At 39.5% G+C, this 21,757-nt stretch overlaps 1 protein-coding gene across 1 annotated transcript in view; it reads left to right on the top strand.

Moving 5' to 3' along the window:
• Window positions 1–4,153: 4,153 nt before the first annotated feature.
• The window catches only part of LOC133517134 (low-density lipoprotein receptor-related protein 6), a 40,441-nt gene continuing 22,837 nt past the window's right edge, over window positions 4,154–21,757 (top strand). The window contains exons 1-13 of the mRNA XM_061850292.1: window positions 4,154–4,624; window positions 4,836–5,059; window positions 5,683–5,873; window positions 6,330–6,620; window positions 7,007–7,191; window positions 7,722–7,951; window positions 11,213–11,383; window positions 11,533–11,766; window positions 12,228–12,369; window positions 13,303–13,488; window positions 14,224–14,374; window positions 15,108–15,235; window positions 15,441–15,594. Of these exons, the coding sequence (XP_061706276.1) occupies window positions 4,534–4,624; window positions 4,836–5,059; window positions 5,683–5,873; window positions 6,330–6,620; window positions 7,007–7,191; window positions 7,722–7,951; window positions 11,213–11,383; window positions 11,533–11,766; window positions 12,228–12,369; window positions 13,303–13,488; window positions 14,224–14,374; window positions 15,108–15,235; window positions 15,441–15,594 (2,378 nt within the window). The 5' untranslated portion in view covers window positions 4,154–4,533. The remainder of the gene's footprint in view (window positions 4,625–4,835; window positions 5,060–5,682; window positions 5,874–6,329; window positions 6,621–7,006; window positions 7,192–7,721; window positions 7,952–11,212; window positions 11,384–11,532; window positions 11,767–12,227; window positions 12,370–13,302; window positions 13,489–14,223; window positions 14,375–15,107; window positions 15,236–15,440; window positions 15,595–21,757) is intronic.

Here is a 21,757-nt window from a genome sequence, read left to right on the forward strand (position 1 = left end):
TTGGCACCGACTTCAAACATATCAGTTGGTAACGCATATACTTAAAAAAACCGGACAAGTGCGAGTCGGACTCGCCCACCGAGGGTTCCGTACTTTTTAGTATTTGTTGTTATAGCGGCAACAGAAGTACATCATCTGTGAAAATTTCAACTGTCTAGCTATCACAGCCTGGTGACAGACGGACGGACGGACGGACAGCGGAGTCTTAGTAATAAGGTCCCGTTTTACCCTTTGGGTACGGAACCCTAAAAAGGATAATATTTTATACTTTTTTAAGTCGGTTTACTTTTTTTTGTAAAAAGTTTTTATCAATCATAGCTTCTTTTCTAAAAGCAAAAACTACTCGTGAGCAATATGGACATTGAAAATATAAATAAACTGTAGAAATAGGAAATTACGACCTCAAGTATATTACCTTTGTATCAAATGAGCCTTTTTTTCGAGCTACTGATTCATTTCTCCCTCAAAGCTATGCTTAAAGTTCACGTATTGTTATAAATAAAAATCGGCCAAGAGCATGTCGGGCCATGCTCAGTGTAGGGTTTCGTAGTTACTCTTCCGTCACAATAAGCTAAACTGGATCTTAATGTATAGTATATTGTTATTGTTAACCAAGGGATCAAACGGTACCTTTCACCAGAGTTGTAAAATAGGCAGCATAATCAGTACCTAATTAAAGTAACAGACTTACTTGCAATCGGAGACTTTGCATATCTTAAGATAAATAACCCATAGCGAAAAACATTTAGATTGATATATACAGTAGAATTCATTTATAACGACGTCGCTTATAACGACTAACCGTTTTTAGCGTCGATATTATTTACTCAAGTTCGGTTTAATACATAATTACATACATATGTAAATATCCGTTTTATACGTCATCCGGTTAGTACGACATAATATCGCCGGTCCCTTGAAGGTCGTTATATCCGGATTCTACTGTAGATGAATAAAACGCATATTTTAGCAAACTGCAGTAATTTTATAATGATTTGGTTCATTAAAGCATGAAAAAGTAAAGTACATATAACAATAAGTCCTAGACATAATGCATCGTACATGAGTGCAATAAACGAATATGAATATAAAATTAGCGGGATTGCCTCTTACTTTTTAATTTTTACTCTTTCGTTCTAAAACTGCCAATAGTCAACGGCTTTAAATTACTCGAACAGCCAATGAAACTGTTTTAGACAAATTAAATATTTAATAAAAATAGAATGCGTAAAATAAGCAAATTTTCATAACAGTTTTGAATGATTCACGGTTGGTTTCACTACCCTTAAATCGACCGGGATATAAACCGTGATTACCTTTTATATTGTTTTCATTGAGCTCCTGATATTTCCAAGATGCATGTAACTGCGTCGAAACCGGTCGATTTAAGTGTAGCCAATTTTCATCTTAAATTTTAGCTTATTTACATGAATAATGCCAAATAACTTTAACAACCCATTTAATGTCGTAATAACGTTTAACTGTGGATGTAGGTACGTCTATTTACTATGAAGGGGAACTTTTTGCGATAACTCAAAAACAGCTAAACTGATCATGTCCGCTATAGTTTTGCTATGTCTTTCTTAAGCTCCACTTCCACGATTTTTTGCATATTTTTTGGACCTATGGTTCAAAAGTTAGAGGGGGGGGGACACATTTTTTTTTCTTTCGGGGCGATTATCTCCGAATATATTCACTTTATCAAAAAATTGTTGAAGGCCCCTATTAGTTTTGAAAGACCTTTCCAACGATACCTTACACTGGGTTGAAGCAAAAAAATATCACCCCCACTTTACGTGTAGGGAAGGTACCCTAAAAAAATATATTTAGATGTTATTGTAGGTACGACTTTGTCGGCTTTATTGATTTATATGTCCATGCCAAATTTCATATTTCTAGCACTAACGACCACGGAGCAAAGCGTCGGATAGACAGACAGACAGACAGGCGGGCATGGCGAAACTATAAATGTTCCTAGTTGACTACAGAACCCTAAAAGGTCTTGAAGTAAGTTACGTGAGACCACTATTTTACTTGTAATACTTTCTAGCTGCACAAAGGAGATCAAGAGTTGGTTGGCTCTTTGTCATTTGTCACCATGCCTGTCACGTTCTAACAAGTATGTAAGTGCGAAAGTGACGGGCGTAGTGACAAGTGATAAAAATGGAACCATGCTGCCACTGCAGGATGAAGTAATGGTACTTATCAGTAAAAGAAATGGTAATTAGAAAAAGGAAATAGGATTGAATTTGTTTTGATTCGAACGACGCAATACGTTAAACCTAGAAATGATATAAACATTGAAGTCAATTTGTACTAAAATTAAAAAGTTAGAAGGTAATCCAGATATTCCATCATGTGCTCCCCAATTTATTACATACTAAACTAAATATCTGCCGCGTCTACTAGTAGATAGAAGTTTGGGATCATTAATATACATTAATAGCACAACTTTGGAATATTATCCAAATCAACATGTTAGACGCGCCCAAAGTTAATAATTTACAAATAGTTTCTTATTAGTTTATGGCGGGTGCGTCATATTTCCATATTAAAGGAGCTAGAGGTTCGACATACGGCTGCGGCAGAGGGTCTACCGCGAACATATCTCATTTTCGTTCTCATTTTTGTTCTCATTTTTTATGTCAATTATATAATTCGGTAAATAATACCGATACCTCTTCAATTAGCTGACCAAGGGCGGGTTTAAATCCAGCAAGCTGTACCCGCACCATAAGACTGGCCTTACGAGCCCTACGAATGGGGCCAAGCCAATACATGGGTGTCAAAATCGCATTTAGTTACACCGCTGCGCTCAGTCGTGTGGCGAATTGCGCAGTGGAAACGCGTTACGTAATGCCATTCCCAATTTTTTTTAATGCCTTATTGTGTCGTGAAATTGTGTAAAAACTATTATACAAAATCAAATACACTTATGAGATTTCATATCATCGGTAAATCATTTCAAATTACATTAATTTCTTGCCTACAACAAATTTTAAGCGATCATTTTGTTTCATTATGACGATTAGTTGACCTTGCGTGGCTCTCGGAAGCTAACGTCGGACCCGATGAAGGCCAGTTCAGGCGGAGACAATTTTCACCCAGTCTGATCAAATTGCCTGATCAAATCAGGTGGTGTGGAACTGTGGACTGCCGCCGATCTCACTGGATTCAAGTTAATTCAATTTTAAGACTGACCGATCAATTAGAGATGCGAACGCAAGAATACCAATTTTCGACGCTAGTATGCGCATTTAGGGGCATTTTTATATTTCGAGCGCTCGAATCTCGCCATAAGTCTCTAATTGGTGATTCAATAGTGCGCATATGGACGCTAGATGAGATTGACGCCAATTTTTTTCCTGATCAAATCGACTTATATCAAATATTGTTTTTAGTGAAAAGGAAAACGAACCTTGCTCGAGCCCGACATCGGATCCGAAATCAAGCAACCAAAGGGGCCCTAAGGCTCTTGCAGGTGTTGTTTTCCGTTTCACAAAATATCAAGACATCGTTAACAATATTTAACATGTAAATACTCTGTTTCGGGTTGCCAAACATGCTCATTTGTGCAATGTTTGATATTTTTGCACTGCATCAATATTTTCATATAATATTTTTTTTTTTTATACCACAACGGTGGCAAAAAAGCATACGGCCCGCCTGATGGTAAGCAGTCACCTGTATTGTTCACGATGTGCTAATTAATATGTCGTGAAACGGAAAACGACTCTTGCTTTGTGGACCTACCGCGAACCACGTTCGACGTATTGCCTCTCTGTCGCACTCGTAAATTCGTACGTAAGTGTGACAGGGAGGCAACACGTCGAACGTGGTTCATGGTAGGCCCTTTGGTTCGACTCCATTCGTAAGTGTAGATCTAAATAGGTTCTATCGGGTCCGTTCGCAAATGCGGATCTGGAATAACCACTATAAGAGCCAATTACATCCACACTTCCCGATATCGGGACCGAAATCAGTCTCAATGTCGGGCCTGAAATCGTTTTCCGTTTCACGGAATATCAGTCCAGCGTTACTAATATTTGAAATGCAAAAAAATACTTTGTTTCTAATTGCCAAAAATGTTGAATTATTGATATTTTTGCATATGAACCATTTTTTTTACATTTCAAATATTGTTATCGATGTGCTGATATTTGGTGAAACGGAAAAATACTCTTGCTCGGGCCCGAATTCGGGCCTGGGCCTGATAAAGTGTGGATGTAATTGGCACTTTACAGATTTTTAAAAATGCAATCCTGCAACACTGGCAGGGAGCTGTCTTAAACTTAAAAAAAAAATTAAACAAAATAAAAATGTCGCTTGCAAGCGGTGCAGCCATCTCTCGTTGTTGATCTCAAAATACAAATTGTTGTTTTTAGGAATTGCTTAAAATAGCTAACTAATGTAATATTAATTGTGCGATTAGAAAATATTAAGTTTATTGTCATTTAGTGCCTTAATGTGTCGGTGCATTTAACATTAAAACAAACATATGAACCATCCAACTGCTATTCATTTGTTTTCATTATGACGAAACGCCGACGAATTCTTTATGCCGATAAAATTATACAAAATGTTGTTAACATATTCTGTTTGTTAATGTTTTTACAACTAAAAGGTAATATACAAATAAAACATCAGTTTTATAATTCATGATAAACATACGTAAACAAAAATAACAATGTCGACAGTAAGATATGAACAGCCAAAATAAACTCTTTATTGTCGTGTCAAATGTGTTTCGCTTTCATTCATAAAATCAGAATAGTAGACACCAACCTTGTTTATATTTTGTTGTATGCTAAGTGCCTATCATTGTACTCTTGCAGGTTTTTATATAGTGGCAAGTAACCCAGTGCTCTTATATTCGACGGGAACAGATATCAGAGTAGCAAACATATCAAAGCCCGGCAAAGTCAATACTATTATCAGGGGCTTAGTCCAGGGCTCCGCAGTTGACTTTTTGTATAAAAGAAACCTTATATGTTGGTCAGACCAAACAGATGAACTGATACAGTGTATGAATTACAATGGGACACATTCAGGTGAAAAGGTAATCTAAATTGTAACACATTCACTGCCAAGAACATGTGTGTTCATTTTGAACTAAAAACGGGGTGCCCTGCACCGAAAGTCTTTGATAATGAATTGCTAAGGAATTCATCCTCTCCTAAAATGTGTGTTTCCCCATGTGTATTTTTATATTCCCCATAAATACTATCCAAATGAAGGATATTTACTGAAGAAGTTAAAAGCTTTGATACAATCTGATCAATAATGAAAAGCATTTGACAAATTTAAATTTCATTTCATGCTAATAGTAACGAACATACACATAAAAGTTTGGGACACATTTTGCCTGTATATTTTTATTTCTAGTCTGAATTCATACACAAAAAATCTCATCCGCCTATTAGCCATACTCAGTGAAGTCATTATATTTTAAGTTTAAAGTACACAAACAATGTTATCTCAGTGAGATTTCTTTTGAAATTTTGAATATTTTAAATGTAGCGTAACCTGTCTTAACTTCAGCTAACTTACAATATAAACTGGCTTTAATAATGAATGAAGGCCCAGCCAAAAAACATGTTGATTGCTTGATTACTTCCTCTAGTTTAAATGGACTTTCATAAACTGTTTTTTAAACAAGTTCTGTGTTTAAATGTGTTGCAGATGGGAATAGTCTCAGAAGGCCTTATCACACCCACTGGAATTGCTATAGATTGGTACACAGATAAAATTTATTGGACAGATGGAGACACAAACCGTTTAGAGGTGATAAGCATAGATCAGAAGTACAGGAAAGTTTTATTTTGGTCTGAAGTAGACCTGGCTAGAGCCATAGCTGTTGTTCCTAAGGAAGGGTTTGTATTTTTTTTACTATATATCATTACTTTCCTTTTTGGCAAACTTAAGCACCATTCTCCATCTTATCAAAATAATGTAATTACATAGTGTGGAAATTCAATAGGAACATATCTTTAAATGGTGGTTAGGATAGGACCTAAGAAATATATTGAGATATATTTTGCTTAGAAAAACAATGAAAATTTTAAGCATATTTTACCATTACTACTCTGCCTACCACAAGTTATTATTGCAGACTTTTAGTATAGTAGCAAACAAGATTGTTTCTAAACATTTTGATATTGCTAGTATTTAAGGAATATGTATAAGATTGTATTATGAACTTTATTCTCGTCAATTATCACATGAGTTTTACAAATAAAATAATGAATTGAAAAATATACCTTATTAAGGAAGCAAGGATATTCAAATAACATTTTAAATAATTATCATTTTTCTTACTTTATCTTCAGGTTACTGTTTTGGACAGATTGGGGAGAAGTACCCAAAATTGAGAGAGCAGGCATGAACGGTGACCCAGCCACGCGCAAAGTCATAGTCAAAGAAAATATTTTTTGGCCCAATGGCATTACCATAGATTATGACAATAATTTAATTTACTGGGTAGACGCCAAACTAATGTTTGTAGATGTAATGGACTTTAATGGAGAAAAGAGAAAGAGAATAATAAAAGGGGGACTGGAGTACCCTTATGCTTTGACATACTTTAATGACAAACTTTATTGGACAGACTGGAAAACATGGTAAGAAGTGTATTTGTAAAATTGTTTACATACATTACGTAATAAGGAAGACTATCAGGGCATCTCAATCTAATTGCAAACAATTTTATAGTAAGTTATAAATGTTATATCTATTGATTTCTAAAATGCTTAACCTCCTAAGGCCCAAGATCCTACCTATAGTACTTTCTCAGTTCAATGAAATTTAAATCATCTTTTGCATTGTTTCATTAAATTTTCAAACAACGCTAAATCAACTCTAATTCCTACATAATAGCTTCAAATTTCAGTGGCAAATTTTTTATTTAACATTGTATGGCTGGGTCTTAGGAGGGCAAAATTTAACTTATACTCTGTATTCAATCTTGAATCTCTTCACACATTTAAATTTTTATTTTTATTTTAAGGAAAATCTACTCATGGGACATGTCTACAAGTGGTCCCATGAAGGAACTGATAAAGTCGGAACCAGTACCCGTGGATATCAGGGTGTACGACGGCAGCAGACAGCTGGCCCCGCCAGAGGATCACCCGTGTAAAGTTAATAATGGTGGATGCTCACACTTGTGTCTCTTGGCTCCTACACCTCCTGGTAAGTTTTCTCCCGTCTTCAGGGTACAGGTACAAATGTTTTGATGTCAGGTACCAAATAGTACAAAAAAGATTCTAAAACTTGGAGTTACTCTTGCTATAAAAAACTATCACGATCCTGTCTTCCAAAAGCTCATTTTGTGTTCTTATACTTCTTATAAACAAAAGGAAATAACAGGTTAATTGATATTTGTCATGCAATTAACATTGATTTGACATGGGCAATAAATAATTACAATTTTCCCGGCTACCCAAATTTGATGAATTATTTCAAGTTTGGGCGTCTTCATTGTGTCTGCTACAATATGTATGTGCGAGTTTTTACTTAAATATAAGTTGGTTACAAAGTTATTATCTATAAATAAATAAATATAATAGGACATTATTACACAAATTGACTAAGCCCCACAGTAAGCTCAAGAAGGCTTGTGTTGTGGGTACTCAGATGATATATATATATATATATATATATATATATATATATATATATATATATATAAGCAAATTCACTTGTACAATGTTGTATTCCAGGCTATACCTGCTCATGCCCAACGGGTGTGAAGCTCCGTGAAGGCAGCAACACCACCTGCTTCAGCTCTCCGCAAAGCTTGCTCCTCGTGGCGCAGCGCTCCGCCATCTCCAAGATATCTCTAGACTCCCCCGATTTTACCCCTACCACGCTTCCCCTTAAAGACCTTAAGAGGGCCATGTCTATTGATTTTGATCCTAAAACTGAGTACATCTACTGGTCGGATAGCATGGTAAGCATTTATCCTGAAACTTTAAAGCTTGTAAGAAGTAAACAGTTTGCTCTGTTTAAAGAAAAGAATACCATTTGAATTATTAAAAAATTGCACCATGCTTTTCTAACTTTTTGGTAGGGAACCTTAAAAAACATAAAGTACGCACGGTTTTAAGTACTAATTTGATAAGAATTATACCTATCAAATGCCGTACTTAGTTGTTTATTTTTGATGCCACAAGAAGCGTACTTGATTGGGCCGATATGTTTAATGTATAAAGGTCCTTAAAAACAATAAATAAATAAATAACGTCGTACGGTATAATTAATTTTGATAAACACGGTCTAATTAAAGGGTGGTAGCTAATTAGCCTCATGCATGAAGTTTAAATTTGAACCAAATATTTTTTATTCGGATGATTGTTACCGTTATATCATGTACCAATGTATTTCCATCATTAAATTGCTTAAAAAAATTAATAAAAAGTACAAAAATTGCGCGCGAAAAGCTAATGAGCGAAACGCAACGCCATTGATAAAAACGTTACGTGAGAGATTTGTTGTTTTGTTCTGCGTCATACCGAGTTTGAAAGGAATCTGTTATAAAAATGTATTCTCTTCGCGATTTTGCAATTCAAAATGGTTATATCTTAATCAAACATCGGTTATTGTAGACTAATTCTAGATAAACACTTGGTTGAGTTTCAATACACTTTTAATTTAAATTTACGTAATATTACGTACGTATACTTATCCATACGTATATTACCACGTCGATCGAAAAGTTTTATCGCCAGCTAGACACTACTTTGCAGTTAGTAACACGAAATTACGGATGTTTTTGCATTATTGTAGGTTTGTAGATGCATGTAATATTGTAGATGTGTATCATCTGTAAAACGTCAGTTAACTTATTCTCAATCATTACAATTCCGAAACAATATATCCGAGCGTACACGTGCGCGCGTAGGGGTGGACGAGAAGATCTTGGGGTCGTGGATGAGGTGAGCTAAATGACACTCGTAGTCAAATACATGCACGTATAATAATTAACTTTGGTGATACCTAGATGTTAAAAGTTATCACTGATTGTAAGCGGACGGGCACAACCGTCCATCGCAAGATTGCGGAGAGAATGCCTGTACATTTTCTCTATGTCAGCTGTCAGAACGAACCTATCAGTACGGAAACGTAAAAGTATTGAAAGTAGGTTACTTTGGACGACTGGACCTATCGCCTGAATATCATTCAGTGACTTGCCTGAGCTCGTAGGAGCTGACGCATCATAAACGACTCTAAGCTTAGTAGTCTCTTTTTGCTCACGAATAACACAGTGGTGGGGCAAATAGCACCCGAAACCTGGCCGCTTAACTTCGGTGATGTGTCCTAAATCAGCATACTCCTGCAAAAAATCACGATACTGATCTTTAACGTTGAGATTTTTATCTAACTTCTTTTCCAAGTTAAGAAAAAGTCTCAGCTATAGGATATGAGTTTCCGAGAGTTTCCTCGGTTTTCCTTGAATGGCATTTGTACAGAGAATCGACCATCAGGTAAACGAGTAGTAGTCTCAACATAATGAGTTTCACAAAGCTCTTCGTCAACAGACAAAGACTTACAATTAGAAGGCAAATCTTCCACCTCCCAAAAACGTTTCAGAAAATCATCGACATCTTGTAGTGACGTCTTGTTCCTTGAAGTGGCTAAATTACAATAAACATTAAATCGGTTGTAGCTTTCGCCCGTGCGACCAGCTACTAACCATCCTAACTTAGTATCTTGTAGGATAGGCTTTCCTTCTCCTAGATCTATCTGATCCGGCTTGAGAACTTGAAAAAATTTGTCCCCTGACAACAAAATATCAATCTGATCCGGTTTATAGAACAACGGATCAGCTAACTCAACATGCGACAAATCCAATTTTTCGACATCGATTGCCACATTTGGCACATCATCAGAGATTGTGGGAATCACCCAACATGTACCTACAATCAGCATCTAATTCATACGAACTAACGCGAGACTTAACATTTAGTTGGATACGTTCGGATATCTCCGTTTTCTGTTTATTGATCCTAGTAATATTAAACGGTTCAATTTTATTTGTGGGTAGTTTTAACTTTTTCTTAAAAAAAATTGTAACGAAACACGATTGACTGCCATTGTCCAAGAGCGCACGAGGTACTAGTTAGGTCTTTTAGTACACAAATGTACTAGTTAGGTCTTTTAGTACATTTATTACAGTAGTACACCGAGAGAAATTGAACATACTTAATAATGTAACATAATGCTTTGTGCGGACGTTTTGAAAAGAAGTACCATTCAAAATTTGTTATCTTGCTTTCTCCCGTGCAGTTGCAAGGGATTGACGGCTATGCCGAGCCAAGAGCCGTTCAGTTGTCTTCGCACGCGCTCGGCTTTAGTTCGGTCCGAAAACTCGGATCGCTTTGCTGTCAGTGTCACTTCTCGCTCCCGTTCCGATTCGCGTGTAGTGTACTAAAATGTACTAAGAGTAGAATTATTAGGAAACAGTTCGGTCTAGTACAGCATAGGGAATTGTTTTTGAAGTGAAAACTTCTTTAGCGGCGCTGTGCACTTTTAGTGATGGGGAAAAAACGTTAAACTCGCGACAGGTCACGTGACCGACAGATTGAAAATTCGTAAGACAGACACGTGGCCTGATCGAAAAACTGTGACAATGTCATTGAAGCCAGTAGAGTAGAGTCGTTGAAATTATGATGGAAGTTGATTTTTCTGAGAGATAAACTTTTTAATGTTAAATAATTGTGATAGTTCTTAAGTGTTAAATTTTTAATGTAATATAAATTGTCATGCTTGTATACGATAGCGCAATAAATGAATATTGTATTTTACCACATAAACTATAGTACTTTTAAGTAAACACTTTATTGTACGAGAAAAATAAATATTACATCAGATGGAAAATAATTGGGTGGTACAAAGGCGAACTTATCCCTAAGAGGGATCTCTTCCAGTTAACCCATACCTAAAAGAGTACTTTTATACTGATAATTAAAGCAATTCGTGCAAAATTATTCCCTAACCATTCCAAAATATCAAAAATGCACAACATTAATATTCAAGTTTTCACTTCTGCCAGCACTCCCAGAGTGCAACCTGTTGTTTTTTTTTTTTTTGTTTTACTTTAGTACATATACTACACAAGCCTAGCCCTATACATATTTTTTTTGGGCCATTTTGCTTGCTCTACATATATAATTATAACCAAATTCAAAGGATATGTTACTATGATTTTTAGGCGAAGACCATATCAAGGGCCCGTTTAGATGGCAGTGATCAGTCAGTGGTGATCCACAGCAACGGAGTGCCAGACAGCATTGCCATCGAGCCACTGGCTCGGAACATTTACTGGACCGACCCCGTCACAGACACCATCAGTGTTGCCAGACTTGATGGAAGTGTGAGAAAGGTAAGATTTTCAAATTGATTACACTCCGAACACGCTAATTTTGCACTTGCTAGTCTTAGTAGTGACAATGTATGGCAGCGTAACATAATGCTGCTGGCGACTTAGTGTGGCCGGACTGTAACGATTGTTTTCTCCGTTTTGCCCGTCAGATAATTATTTACGAGGACCTATACGAGCCGCGAGCTATAGCGGTCCACCCGACGGCCGGATGGATGTTCTGGTCGGACTGGTACGAGAAACGGCCCAAGATCGAACGCGCGAGCCTCGACGGCAGTGGCCGCGTGGTGTTGGTGTCCGAGAAACTCATGTGGCCCAACGGAATCGCCTTGGATACCGTCAACAACAAGCTTTACTGGGGCGATGCGAGAACGCATAAGATTGAGGTAACAATATAATATGAGGTAACTGGTGAGAGAGTTTTTTATCAATCATTCGGCCTTATTACAAGGTTTTGTTTAGTTTCACCTGTCTGTAATCAAATATTTCAAGCTAAATTACATACAGTAAGTTGGATGACATATTGACAATGCAAAATGAGGATGCGATCTAGCTGATCTGATGATGGAGCCCGTAGGTGGTCTTAGGAACTCTGTGATAAAACAATGCAATCTCATTGATGGGTTTGTTAGAATTGTCTCAATAGCCAACACTGGCGCGTTTTCCTCGCTCGAGTGCGCCGCCTCGGCTGGGGCACGTCTACACTGGCCGTATTGTCCGTGAGGAAATTGCCCGCGCGTATGCTCGCTCTGTGTGGACCCGGCTATTGAGTATTAGTTGACTGTTGAAAGAAAATACAGTCAGCTTATAAAATCTTGCATCAGGTATGTAACATTTTTTTTTTCAGGTATGTAACATGGACGGCACGAACAGAAACGAGTTGCATAACAGTGATATCCTGCATATATTCGGACTGACTTTGCTCGACCAACATCTTTACTGGTCCGATATGCAGCGGCGAACTTTGGACAGGATAGATAAAGACACCGGTATGTATAGTACTTACGTTTTTTGTAAACAATTTCAGAAATATGGTTAGAGATCAAGTGCTAGTTCAGACGTGATCACATTTAAGGTTTATCCTGATATATTTAAATTTCCCGAACGAAGTCAACAGATCATATCATAGCAGGTCATAAATATATTCTTAAACTAAAGAAACAACTTAAATTCGGCAACAGAAGTAGCTCAGCAGGCTAAGTGTTGAAAATTGTCTCAGCACAATTTCATTGTTAAAAAAAGCGGCCAAGTGCGAGTCGGACTCGCCCAAGAAGGGTTCCGTACCATTTATGACGTATTAAAAAAACTACTTACTAGATCTCGTTCAAACCAATTTTCGGTGGAAGTTTGCATGGTAATATATATCATATATTTTTTTATAGATTTTTCATTCTGTTATTTTAGAAGTTATGGGGGGGGGGGGACACAATTTTTTTCACTTTGGAAGTGTCTGTCTCGCGCAAACTATTCAGTTTAGAAAAAAATGATATTAGAAACCTAAATATCATTTTTGAAGTCCTATCCATAGATACCCCACACGTATGGGTTTGATGAAAAAAGATTTTTTGAGTGTCAGTTCTAAGTATGAGGAACCCCCAAAATTTATTGTTTTTTTTTTCTATTTTTGTGTAAAAATCCTAATGCGGTTCATAGAATACATCTACTTACCAAGTTTGAACAGTATAGCTCTTATAGTTTCGGAAAAAAGTGGCGGTGACATAATCGGACAGACAGACTGACATGACGAATCTATAAGGGTTCCGTTTTTTGCCATTTGGCTACGGAACCCTAAAAAAACAAGAATTCACGAAGACCACTCTAAATTCCAAACCCAGCACGCTTAGCCTTCTGGCGCTGACCAATTTCAAACCCAGTTTTGAGTAATTTATCGAATCGTATTTATTTCTTTCGTTCGCTCTAAGGTCTAAAAAGGCAAGCTGTAGTGGACCAGATGGCGAACATGATGGGCGTGAAGGCGTTCCGGCTGGGCGAGTCGGCGGCGGCGGCGGGGCACAGCGCGTGCGCGGCCGACAACGGCGGCTGCTCGCACCTGTGCTTCGGCCGCCCGCCGCCGCCGTCCGCCGGCTACGTGTGCCGCTGCCCGCTCGGTAAGGGTTCCTCGTTCCGGCTGGGCGAGTCGGCGGCGGCGGCGGGGCACAGCGCGTGCGCGGCCGACAACGGCGGCTGCTCGCACCTGTGCTTCGGCCGCCCGCCGCCGCCGTCCGCCGGCTACGTGTGCCGCTGCCCGCTCGGTAAGGGTTCCTCGTTCCGGCTGGGCGAGTCGGCGGCGGCGGCGGGGCACAGCGCGTGCGCGGCCGACAACGGCGGCTGCTCGCACCTGTGCTTCGGCCGCCCGCCGCCGCCGTCCGCCGGCTACGTGTGCCGCTGCCCGCTCGGTAAGGGTTCCTCTTTCACGACGCCATCGTGCACCGGCGCTCTCTGCGACCACACAAAGTTCGCTTTCGCTTGTTAAAGCAACTTTACTGTATCATTTGTTACACGAGCGAATACTTTCGAGAAAAAAAAAGCATACTATTTACTTCTAGTATAGCTGCTACACGCGAACGACGGCACGGCAGATTTCTATGTAAAGTAATACTAAAATTGGTTAACGAAGGCTACGCGACAGAAGTCGCGCGATGCAATTATTTCATAGCAATTGTTTTGAAGTTGTATGCACATACTACTAAGCTTTGGTAACACTGGCGACACGTAAACACCTAAGTTCTCGTGATCGATAACGACATAACGTACGTTACGTGTGGCATAAGCCGTGCAGCTTCAAAAGTAACACAGCTTTGTTTGCAGTGACTATCTGATAATATTTATAATAATTCTTGCAGGCTTAGAACTAAAAAGTGATAAGAAAACTTGCGCGGAGCCAGAAGCCTTCTTGATTTACAGTCGCAAAAACTTCATAGGACTTCTGAGCATTGAATATGACAACGTCGACAACCATGCCATATTACCTGTAAGGGATATGAAAGAAGTCAGGTTAGTTCTATTTATACATTTAAATGTCAATCAAGGTGTTTGACTTTTGTATGGAGAAGAAAAAATTGTGATTTTTCTCCTGACTTCGCTCACCAATCGAGTCGCCCCCACTCTAAAAACTATCTATTTAAATTTTCAAAATAATCGAATAATGTTTAAAAATTGCACAGAATGAAAAAGTAGAGAGAGAACCCTATACATTGCGTGAAAATGAACTATGTTCTAAAATAACAAAATAATTAACTGATACTAAAATCTAATGAAAAAACTGAATTTTGCGTCTAAAACACGATAAAAGCACTTTTCCTTTGGAAACAGGTGGAAACCCTGAAAAAATCTGAATTAGAACATTTATCAAGTAACCAAAATCCAAATTTACTACTCATTTTAAAATTTCTTTATACATATGTAGAAGGTTCTGTATCACACTACTCTTCGCTTTGATGGTGGCTACTTAAACCATTTACTACCCTCCGATGTAGAGTCATCGGTTATTTAAGAAAATCTTTGCTGATGTTGTGCAACCTCTAAAAATTTACCGGTTTAATTTTTTTTGGCATATAATATTTTTTTATCAGTGAGAACAAGAATTCGAGCGAAATCAGATAAAAATCGAAAATTCAAAAAATGAAACACCCTAATGTAATTGCCCTCCTATTTAATTTTTATTAAATTTTTACGAATGCTGTTTTAGAGAGGAGTTTTGACTCTACAAAATTTATTGTACTTTCAGTGCTTTGGCAGTCCATATTTCGGGCTCGAAGATCTATTGGTCCGACAGCAAGGCTAAAACCATCAATCGTTGCTCTCTTAACGGCGCACACATGGAAAAGATTGTGGAATGGATGGGTTTGGTTGAAGGTACGATGCTCTGCTATTTGTATTACAAATTCTACTCCCGTGAATGTTTCTCAGACCTTGGATCTTGTAAGGATATTCATGCGAAATCGGCAGAAACTGCTCAAATAAATGTCTTGGTAAATTTGTTCGGTTTTGGTCAAAAATTAATACTTTTCCGGTTTAACGGTTAGTTTAATTTAACCTTCCTGCATTGTTTTCGTTTTAGGTTTGACAATAGATTGGTCTGGACAGAACATCTACTGGACAGATAGCACCACACAACGCATCGAAGTGGCGCGCTTAGATGGTTCCAGCCGTCGGACACTTATCTGGCAATACCTTAAAAAACCGAAGAGTATCACATTAGATCCTAAAAAAGGGTAAATATGTTTCCGTTTTTCTTGAAATAGGTACCTTAAGACTACCCAGCAAGCTCAGCCGAATTTCATCTTCCTATACAAACGGAGTTTGGTTCTCCTTTTCCTACTTCCTTTTAAAACTACGTGTTGGATTGTAATGAGACTACGCACATACAATGATACGCGATATATCTATGCTTGTAATTAGTTTATATAGCTCCAGTTTATAAAACGAACTAGAGTAAAAACAAATTATGTATTAAAAAGATAAATTCGCTGTATTTTTTTAACTATGGTTTCTGAAGCTTCATAAACTAATTACAGGACCAGATATACTGTTCCGTAGAGGAACAGATTAGTATTAATTAATTTCTGTATATATATTTGAATAGGTATTTTTTGTACGTACAAAGCAACACAATTAAGAAAGAATACATTTCTCGTGTTATGTAGCGGCATCTTTTGAGATGACAACTAACAAGATCCCAAAGCCCTGTCACGCCACCTAGTGAAGTAAAACACAACTTCGCCTGCGATTTACGCTAGTGCACGCCGTCGTTGCAATCCGTTTAAATAAATAAAAATTTCGAGTTCCTCGCTGCAGAGTTAAGTGCAAACCAGACAAGAAAGTGACTTTATACCCAGTGCGTCAAAATAATATATGTAGCGGCGGATTTGAGCGTTTACAACTTACGTGATCCAACAGGAGCTGCTGGATCACGTAAGTTGTAAACGCTCAAATCCGCCGCTACATATATTATTTTGATCCGTTCGATCCGGATCTTTCTTTCTCTGGTTGTGTTGCTCTTGTAATTTGCGGTATTACGTACCCAATTTTTCATTTAGACACGTGTATAGTTCAAATTAGTATTGCCATTTCCGCCATCTTTGCTTCGCAAAATGGTCCCAAACCCTACAGACGGCAATGCTGAAGCCGACATATCGTGTATTACACAAGACATATTCGAGCGAGATTTAATTCTCGACGAATTAAAGAGAACATTGCAGTTCGCAGCGACAAATATAGATCAATTTCGTTCAAGAACTACAGATTTAACAGTGCATCAGCGAAAGTTTACAAAGATTCAAACTAAAATCGAAAAAAGCGTTAATCAAATCGAAAAACTTCAATAAAGAAGCCAATATTAAGATTCGTAACGATTTTAATGACTTGTATTACGCGATAGTTACACATTTACATAACCTAAAGGAGGTAGACGTGGAAAAACGTCGCGCGAGCCGCGCTTTTACCCCCAACGACACTTTGATAAGTGATCGTCGAAATTTACCTAAACTATCACTTCCAGAATATCACGGCGAACCGACTGGCTGGCCTGCCTTTTTCGATTTATTTCAATCGCTAGTACATAATAACAATGCCTACTCGGATGCGGAAAAGTTTAGGTACTTGCTCCTTTCAGTCAAAAACGAACCACATAATTTAATTAAATCAATTCCCATAACGGAAAGTAATTATTCAATTGCGCTCGATATTCTAAAATCCCGTTATGACAATAAACGTATTATTGCAACACAGCATCTGGACAGGCTGTTTAACCTTGAATCGTATTCCGAACGGTCAGCTGCTACCATGCGGAATTTACTTAATGTTTATCATGAAAACATTAAGGCGCTTGAAGTCATGGAGTTTCCGGTTAAAGAATGGGATTTCGTTCTGTTAAATTTATTATTACGTAAAATTCCCGTAAATACGCGAAAAGAATATGAACGTTGCTTAACCAACCCGGGCGAAATACCTAAAGTACAAAGCTTAATTATGTTTTTAGAACGCGAACTTTCGGCGGAACAGATGATTTCAGTTTCAAATCCACAGTCCACTAAAAACTGTTCATCATTGGGCATCAAAAGCAAGATAAACATAAATTCTGCTCAATCGCACAAACGAGTTTTGTTGGCAAGTGCGGCGCCAACCCAAAGTCGACCTTATGACGAGGCGAATAAGGTTCGATCTTGCTTGAAGTGTAAAGGACTTCACTCAATTAATAAATGTGTTGAATTTTTAGACTTATCAGCGAAAGAGAGATTTGCATTTGTTCAAACAAATAACATGTGTTACAATTGTTTATGCCCCGGGCACGACTTAAGGAATTGTAAATCGAGTTTTAAGTGCCGTAAATGCAATAAAAGGCACCATACGTTAATTCATTTAGAATCATACATTCCGCGATCGGTTATAAGCGAAGCTGCGGAATCTGCTGCTGTCTCGCTCGCTCTTACAGAACAGCCCGGCACTAGCACTAGTACTACTCATAACCCGTCTGCAGTTCACGGCGTGAACAAACAAAGTGTAGGTAGTTTAGGAAAACGACCTCACACGGTTTTACTCTCAACAGCGTTGGTTGACCTTCATTACGAAGGGAATAAGATTGCTACAATTCGCTGTATGTTAGACGGGGGTTCTCAGGCGACTCTTATAACGGAAGCGTGTATGCAACGCCTTCATTTACCGCGACAACACGTAAGGGAGCCGTTAGTAGGTGTAGGCGACATACAGCTCGAAACTAGAGGTACATTCGTGTGCTCAATTTCGCCTAAGGGCAAACAAAGTCCAAGTATTCCGTTAGAGGCTACTATTTTAGCGAAGTTAATCCATCCAATGCCTAGTGTACCACTAGCACCTTTCGCTGAGTGGCCTCATTTGCAGGGACTCGCTCTGGCCGACCCTGAATTTCATAAACCTCAGCCAGTGGATATGATACTCGGCGAGGATATCCTTATGGATATTATTCGCGATGGTATTGTCAGGGGCAAACCTGGCACGCCCACCGCAATTAATAGTGTATTTGGTTATTTGCTAGGAGGTAAAGTAAATTTTACTCCTAATGTTTCGACTCCACGCCATACTTGTTTTACGTCGTTCGACAACGACAATCTGCAGAAGTTTTGGGAGCTGGAGTCAGTACCAGAGATGCGGAGTTACACTCCCGAAGAAAAGCTATGCGAATCCTTTTTTCAAAAGACGCATACGCGCGATGAAACAGGGCGATACGTGGTCGCTCTGCCATTCAAGCCCGATGCACCGCCGCTCGGTGAGTCTCGGCAAATTGCCCTAGCACGATTTCATAAATTAGAATATCGTCTAGAACGTAACCCCCAGTTGAAGGCGGATTATCATGCTTGCCTCCAGGAGTACGTGGATCTCAACCACATGGAGCTCGCGGACGATGAGCCCCCTGCTGGTGCGAGTTACTACCTACCCCACCATTGTGTGTCAAAAATTTCCGAAACCACACGCACACGCGTAGTGTACGACGCTGGTTGTCGCACAACGAGTGGTCACTCGTTGAATGACGCCTTGTTAACGGGTCCTAAGTTACATTTAGACATTGTTGACGTTCTTCTAAAATTCCGAGTGCATAACATTGCATTTTGTTCCGACATCAAACAGATGTATCGCAATATTCTGGTGCGTGAAATTGATAGGGACTTTCAGCGCATCCTTTGGCGCCAATCGCCCGAGGAGCCTTTACGCGATTATAGACTTCGTACCGTTACATTCGGTGTAAGCAGTTCCCCTTATCTCGCCCTACGCACGATCAAACAGTTGGCGTACGACGAGGCTAAGCATTTCCCGCTCGCCTCACCAGTCCTACTAAATGACGTTTTCGTCGACGACGTGGTAACCGGTGCTGATACCACAGCTGAGGCCCTCGCTCTGCAGCAGGAGCTGATAGGTATTTGTGCCACGGCCGGGTTCGAATTACGTAAATGGCAAAGTAACTCGCCAGCGATTCTCGCTACTATGCGACCGCCAGATTTTCACGGTGAGCGGCGCGAAAATGTTCATTTTGCCGAAATGGAAAATGACAAAGGGGTCAAAGTCCTTGGACTTCAATGGAATCCGGGACCCGACTCATTTAGCTTCAAGGTACAAAGTACTTCTAAAGCCTGTACAAAGCGGGCAATTCTCTCGGAAATTGCAAAAATTTACGACCCACTCGGGTTATTATCTCCGGTGACATTGTTTGCCAAACATTTAATTCAATTGCTATGGTTAGCAAAAGTTCCTTGGGACTCGGAACCACCTATCGATATAGCTAACTCATGGACGAGTTTTGTTAACGAGCTACCACTCTTATCGCAAATTTCATTTCCTCGTCATATTTTTAATACTGACGACTTCGATTCAATCGAAATTCACGGATTTGCAGATGCAAGTCAAATTGCGTATGCCGCATGTGTTTATATACGTCTTACGGACAATACCGGTAAGGTTCAAACTTATTTAGTCATAGCTCGAACCCGCGTAGCTCCACTTCGGCTTTGCCTCACTATCCCTAAGATGGAATTAATGGGATGTGTGATTCTGTCAAAATTGATAGAACGAGTAATGCATATTTACGGTGATCGTATTCGCCCCAATCAAGTATACGCGTGGTCAGATAGTTCCGTCGCGCTCGCGTGGCTTAAGTCACCCCCACACGAATGGAAAACGTTTGTTTCTAATCGCACCAGTGAGATCTTGTCCCGTGTCCCGGCGAGCTGTTGGCGTCACGTCCCGTCAGCCGACAACAGCGCTGATCCGGCGTCCCGCGGTTTGCTGCCCGCCGCACTCGTGCAAAGTGACTTATGGCTCCATGGTCCTATATGGCTTCAACAAGGCCACGACTCCTGGCCTATACAAAAACCGGTAGTCAATACAACGGAGGAAAAACGTAATAAAACTGAATCATCCAATGTTAATTGTGCATGTGTTTCCACATTGCCTACCTCCCTGGACGATGATACCCTTATTACGCGATTTTCATCGCTAGGTAAATTAGTTCGCGTCACGGCATTAATATTTCGTTTCTATAATAGATGTAGAAAACATAAACAAACGTTCCCTGAATACATCACCGTACCAGAGTACCAGTTTGCATTAAAGCGACTTATATTGATTACGCAACAAAAAATGTTCGAAGACGATATTAAAAATATTTCATCAAATAAATCCCCTTCCTTACGTTTGCGGCGTCTCGCGCCTATTCTAGATAGTGAGGGATTATTACGAGTCGGCGGACGTATTCACAAATCATTTTTACCTTATGAGTCCAAACATCAATTGATTTTACCTGAACGACATCATCTTACAAATCTTATTATTGACGATGCTCATAAAAATGAATTGCATGCCGGTCCGCAGTGCGTCCAAACCTCGCTTTTACAGCGATATTGGATTATTTCAGGTCGCGATATTGTGCGTCTACGCGTACATCGTTGTATCCCATGTTTCAGGGCTCGGCCGAGTCACGGCCAACCTCGCATGGGTATGCTTCCCGCGGTTCGCTTACGCCCCGCGCGCGTATTTAGTAAAACTGCATGTGATTTTTGCGGACCATTCTACGTTCGCGCTAATAAAGTTCGTAATGCAAAAATACTAAAATGTTATGTTGCCGTTTTCGTATGTATGAGCGTTAAGGCTGTACATCTCGAGTTAGTTTCAGAACTTTCCACAGAAGGTTTTTTAGCCGCGTTGCGTCGTTTCACGTCCCGCCGAGGATATTGTACAGATATATATACTGATTGCGGACGTAACTTTGTTGGTTGTAATAATTACCTTAAAGAATTATATGTAATCTTGCGTAACGATTCCGTCATGAGCGCTCTCAATCAACAAACCTTAAAACAAGGATTAACTTGGCATTTTCAGCCACCGTATGCTAGCCATTTCGGTGGGCTATTCGAAGCGGCTGTTAAGAGTTTTAAAACCCATTTACATCGCGTAATAGGTACACAGACGCAAACATATGATTCTATGCATACGCTGACCTGTCAAATTGAAGCGGTACTTAACAGTCGTCCGCTCTGCGTGCTAAGTTCAGACTCTTCTGACCCCTTGCCCCTTACGCCAGCTCACTTTTTAATCGGAGAGCCCTTAACGGCCCTACCGGACGTTTCTTTGATCGGTGAAAACCCTAGTCGTCTTACGCGTTGGCGTTGGGTACAGCAGGCTTTACAGCATTTCTGGCGTCGATGGAGTCGTGAGTATCTCCATCAACTGCAACAGAGTACAAAGTGGCTTCAAGATCGCGGTCCCGCCATCCGTGAAGGCACTGTTGTTGTGGTATGCGAAGACCACTTGCCACCGTTACAGTGGAGGCTCGCGCGCGTTCATGCTGTCCATCCGGGCACTGATCAAGTTATTCGTGTCGTAACTTTAAAGAGTGGGAATACATTGTTC

The sequence above is a fragment of the Cydia pomonella genome, chromosome 4 (assembly GCF_033807575.1).
Source record: "Cydia pomonella isolate Wapato2018A chromosome 4, ilCydPomo1, whole genome shotgun sequence".
Classification (NCBI taxonomy): Eukaryota; Metazoa; Arthropoda; class Insecta; order Lepidoptera; family Tortricidae; genus Cydia; species Cydia pomonella.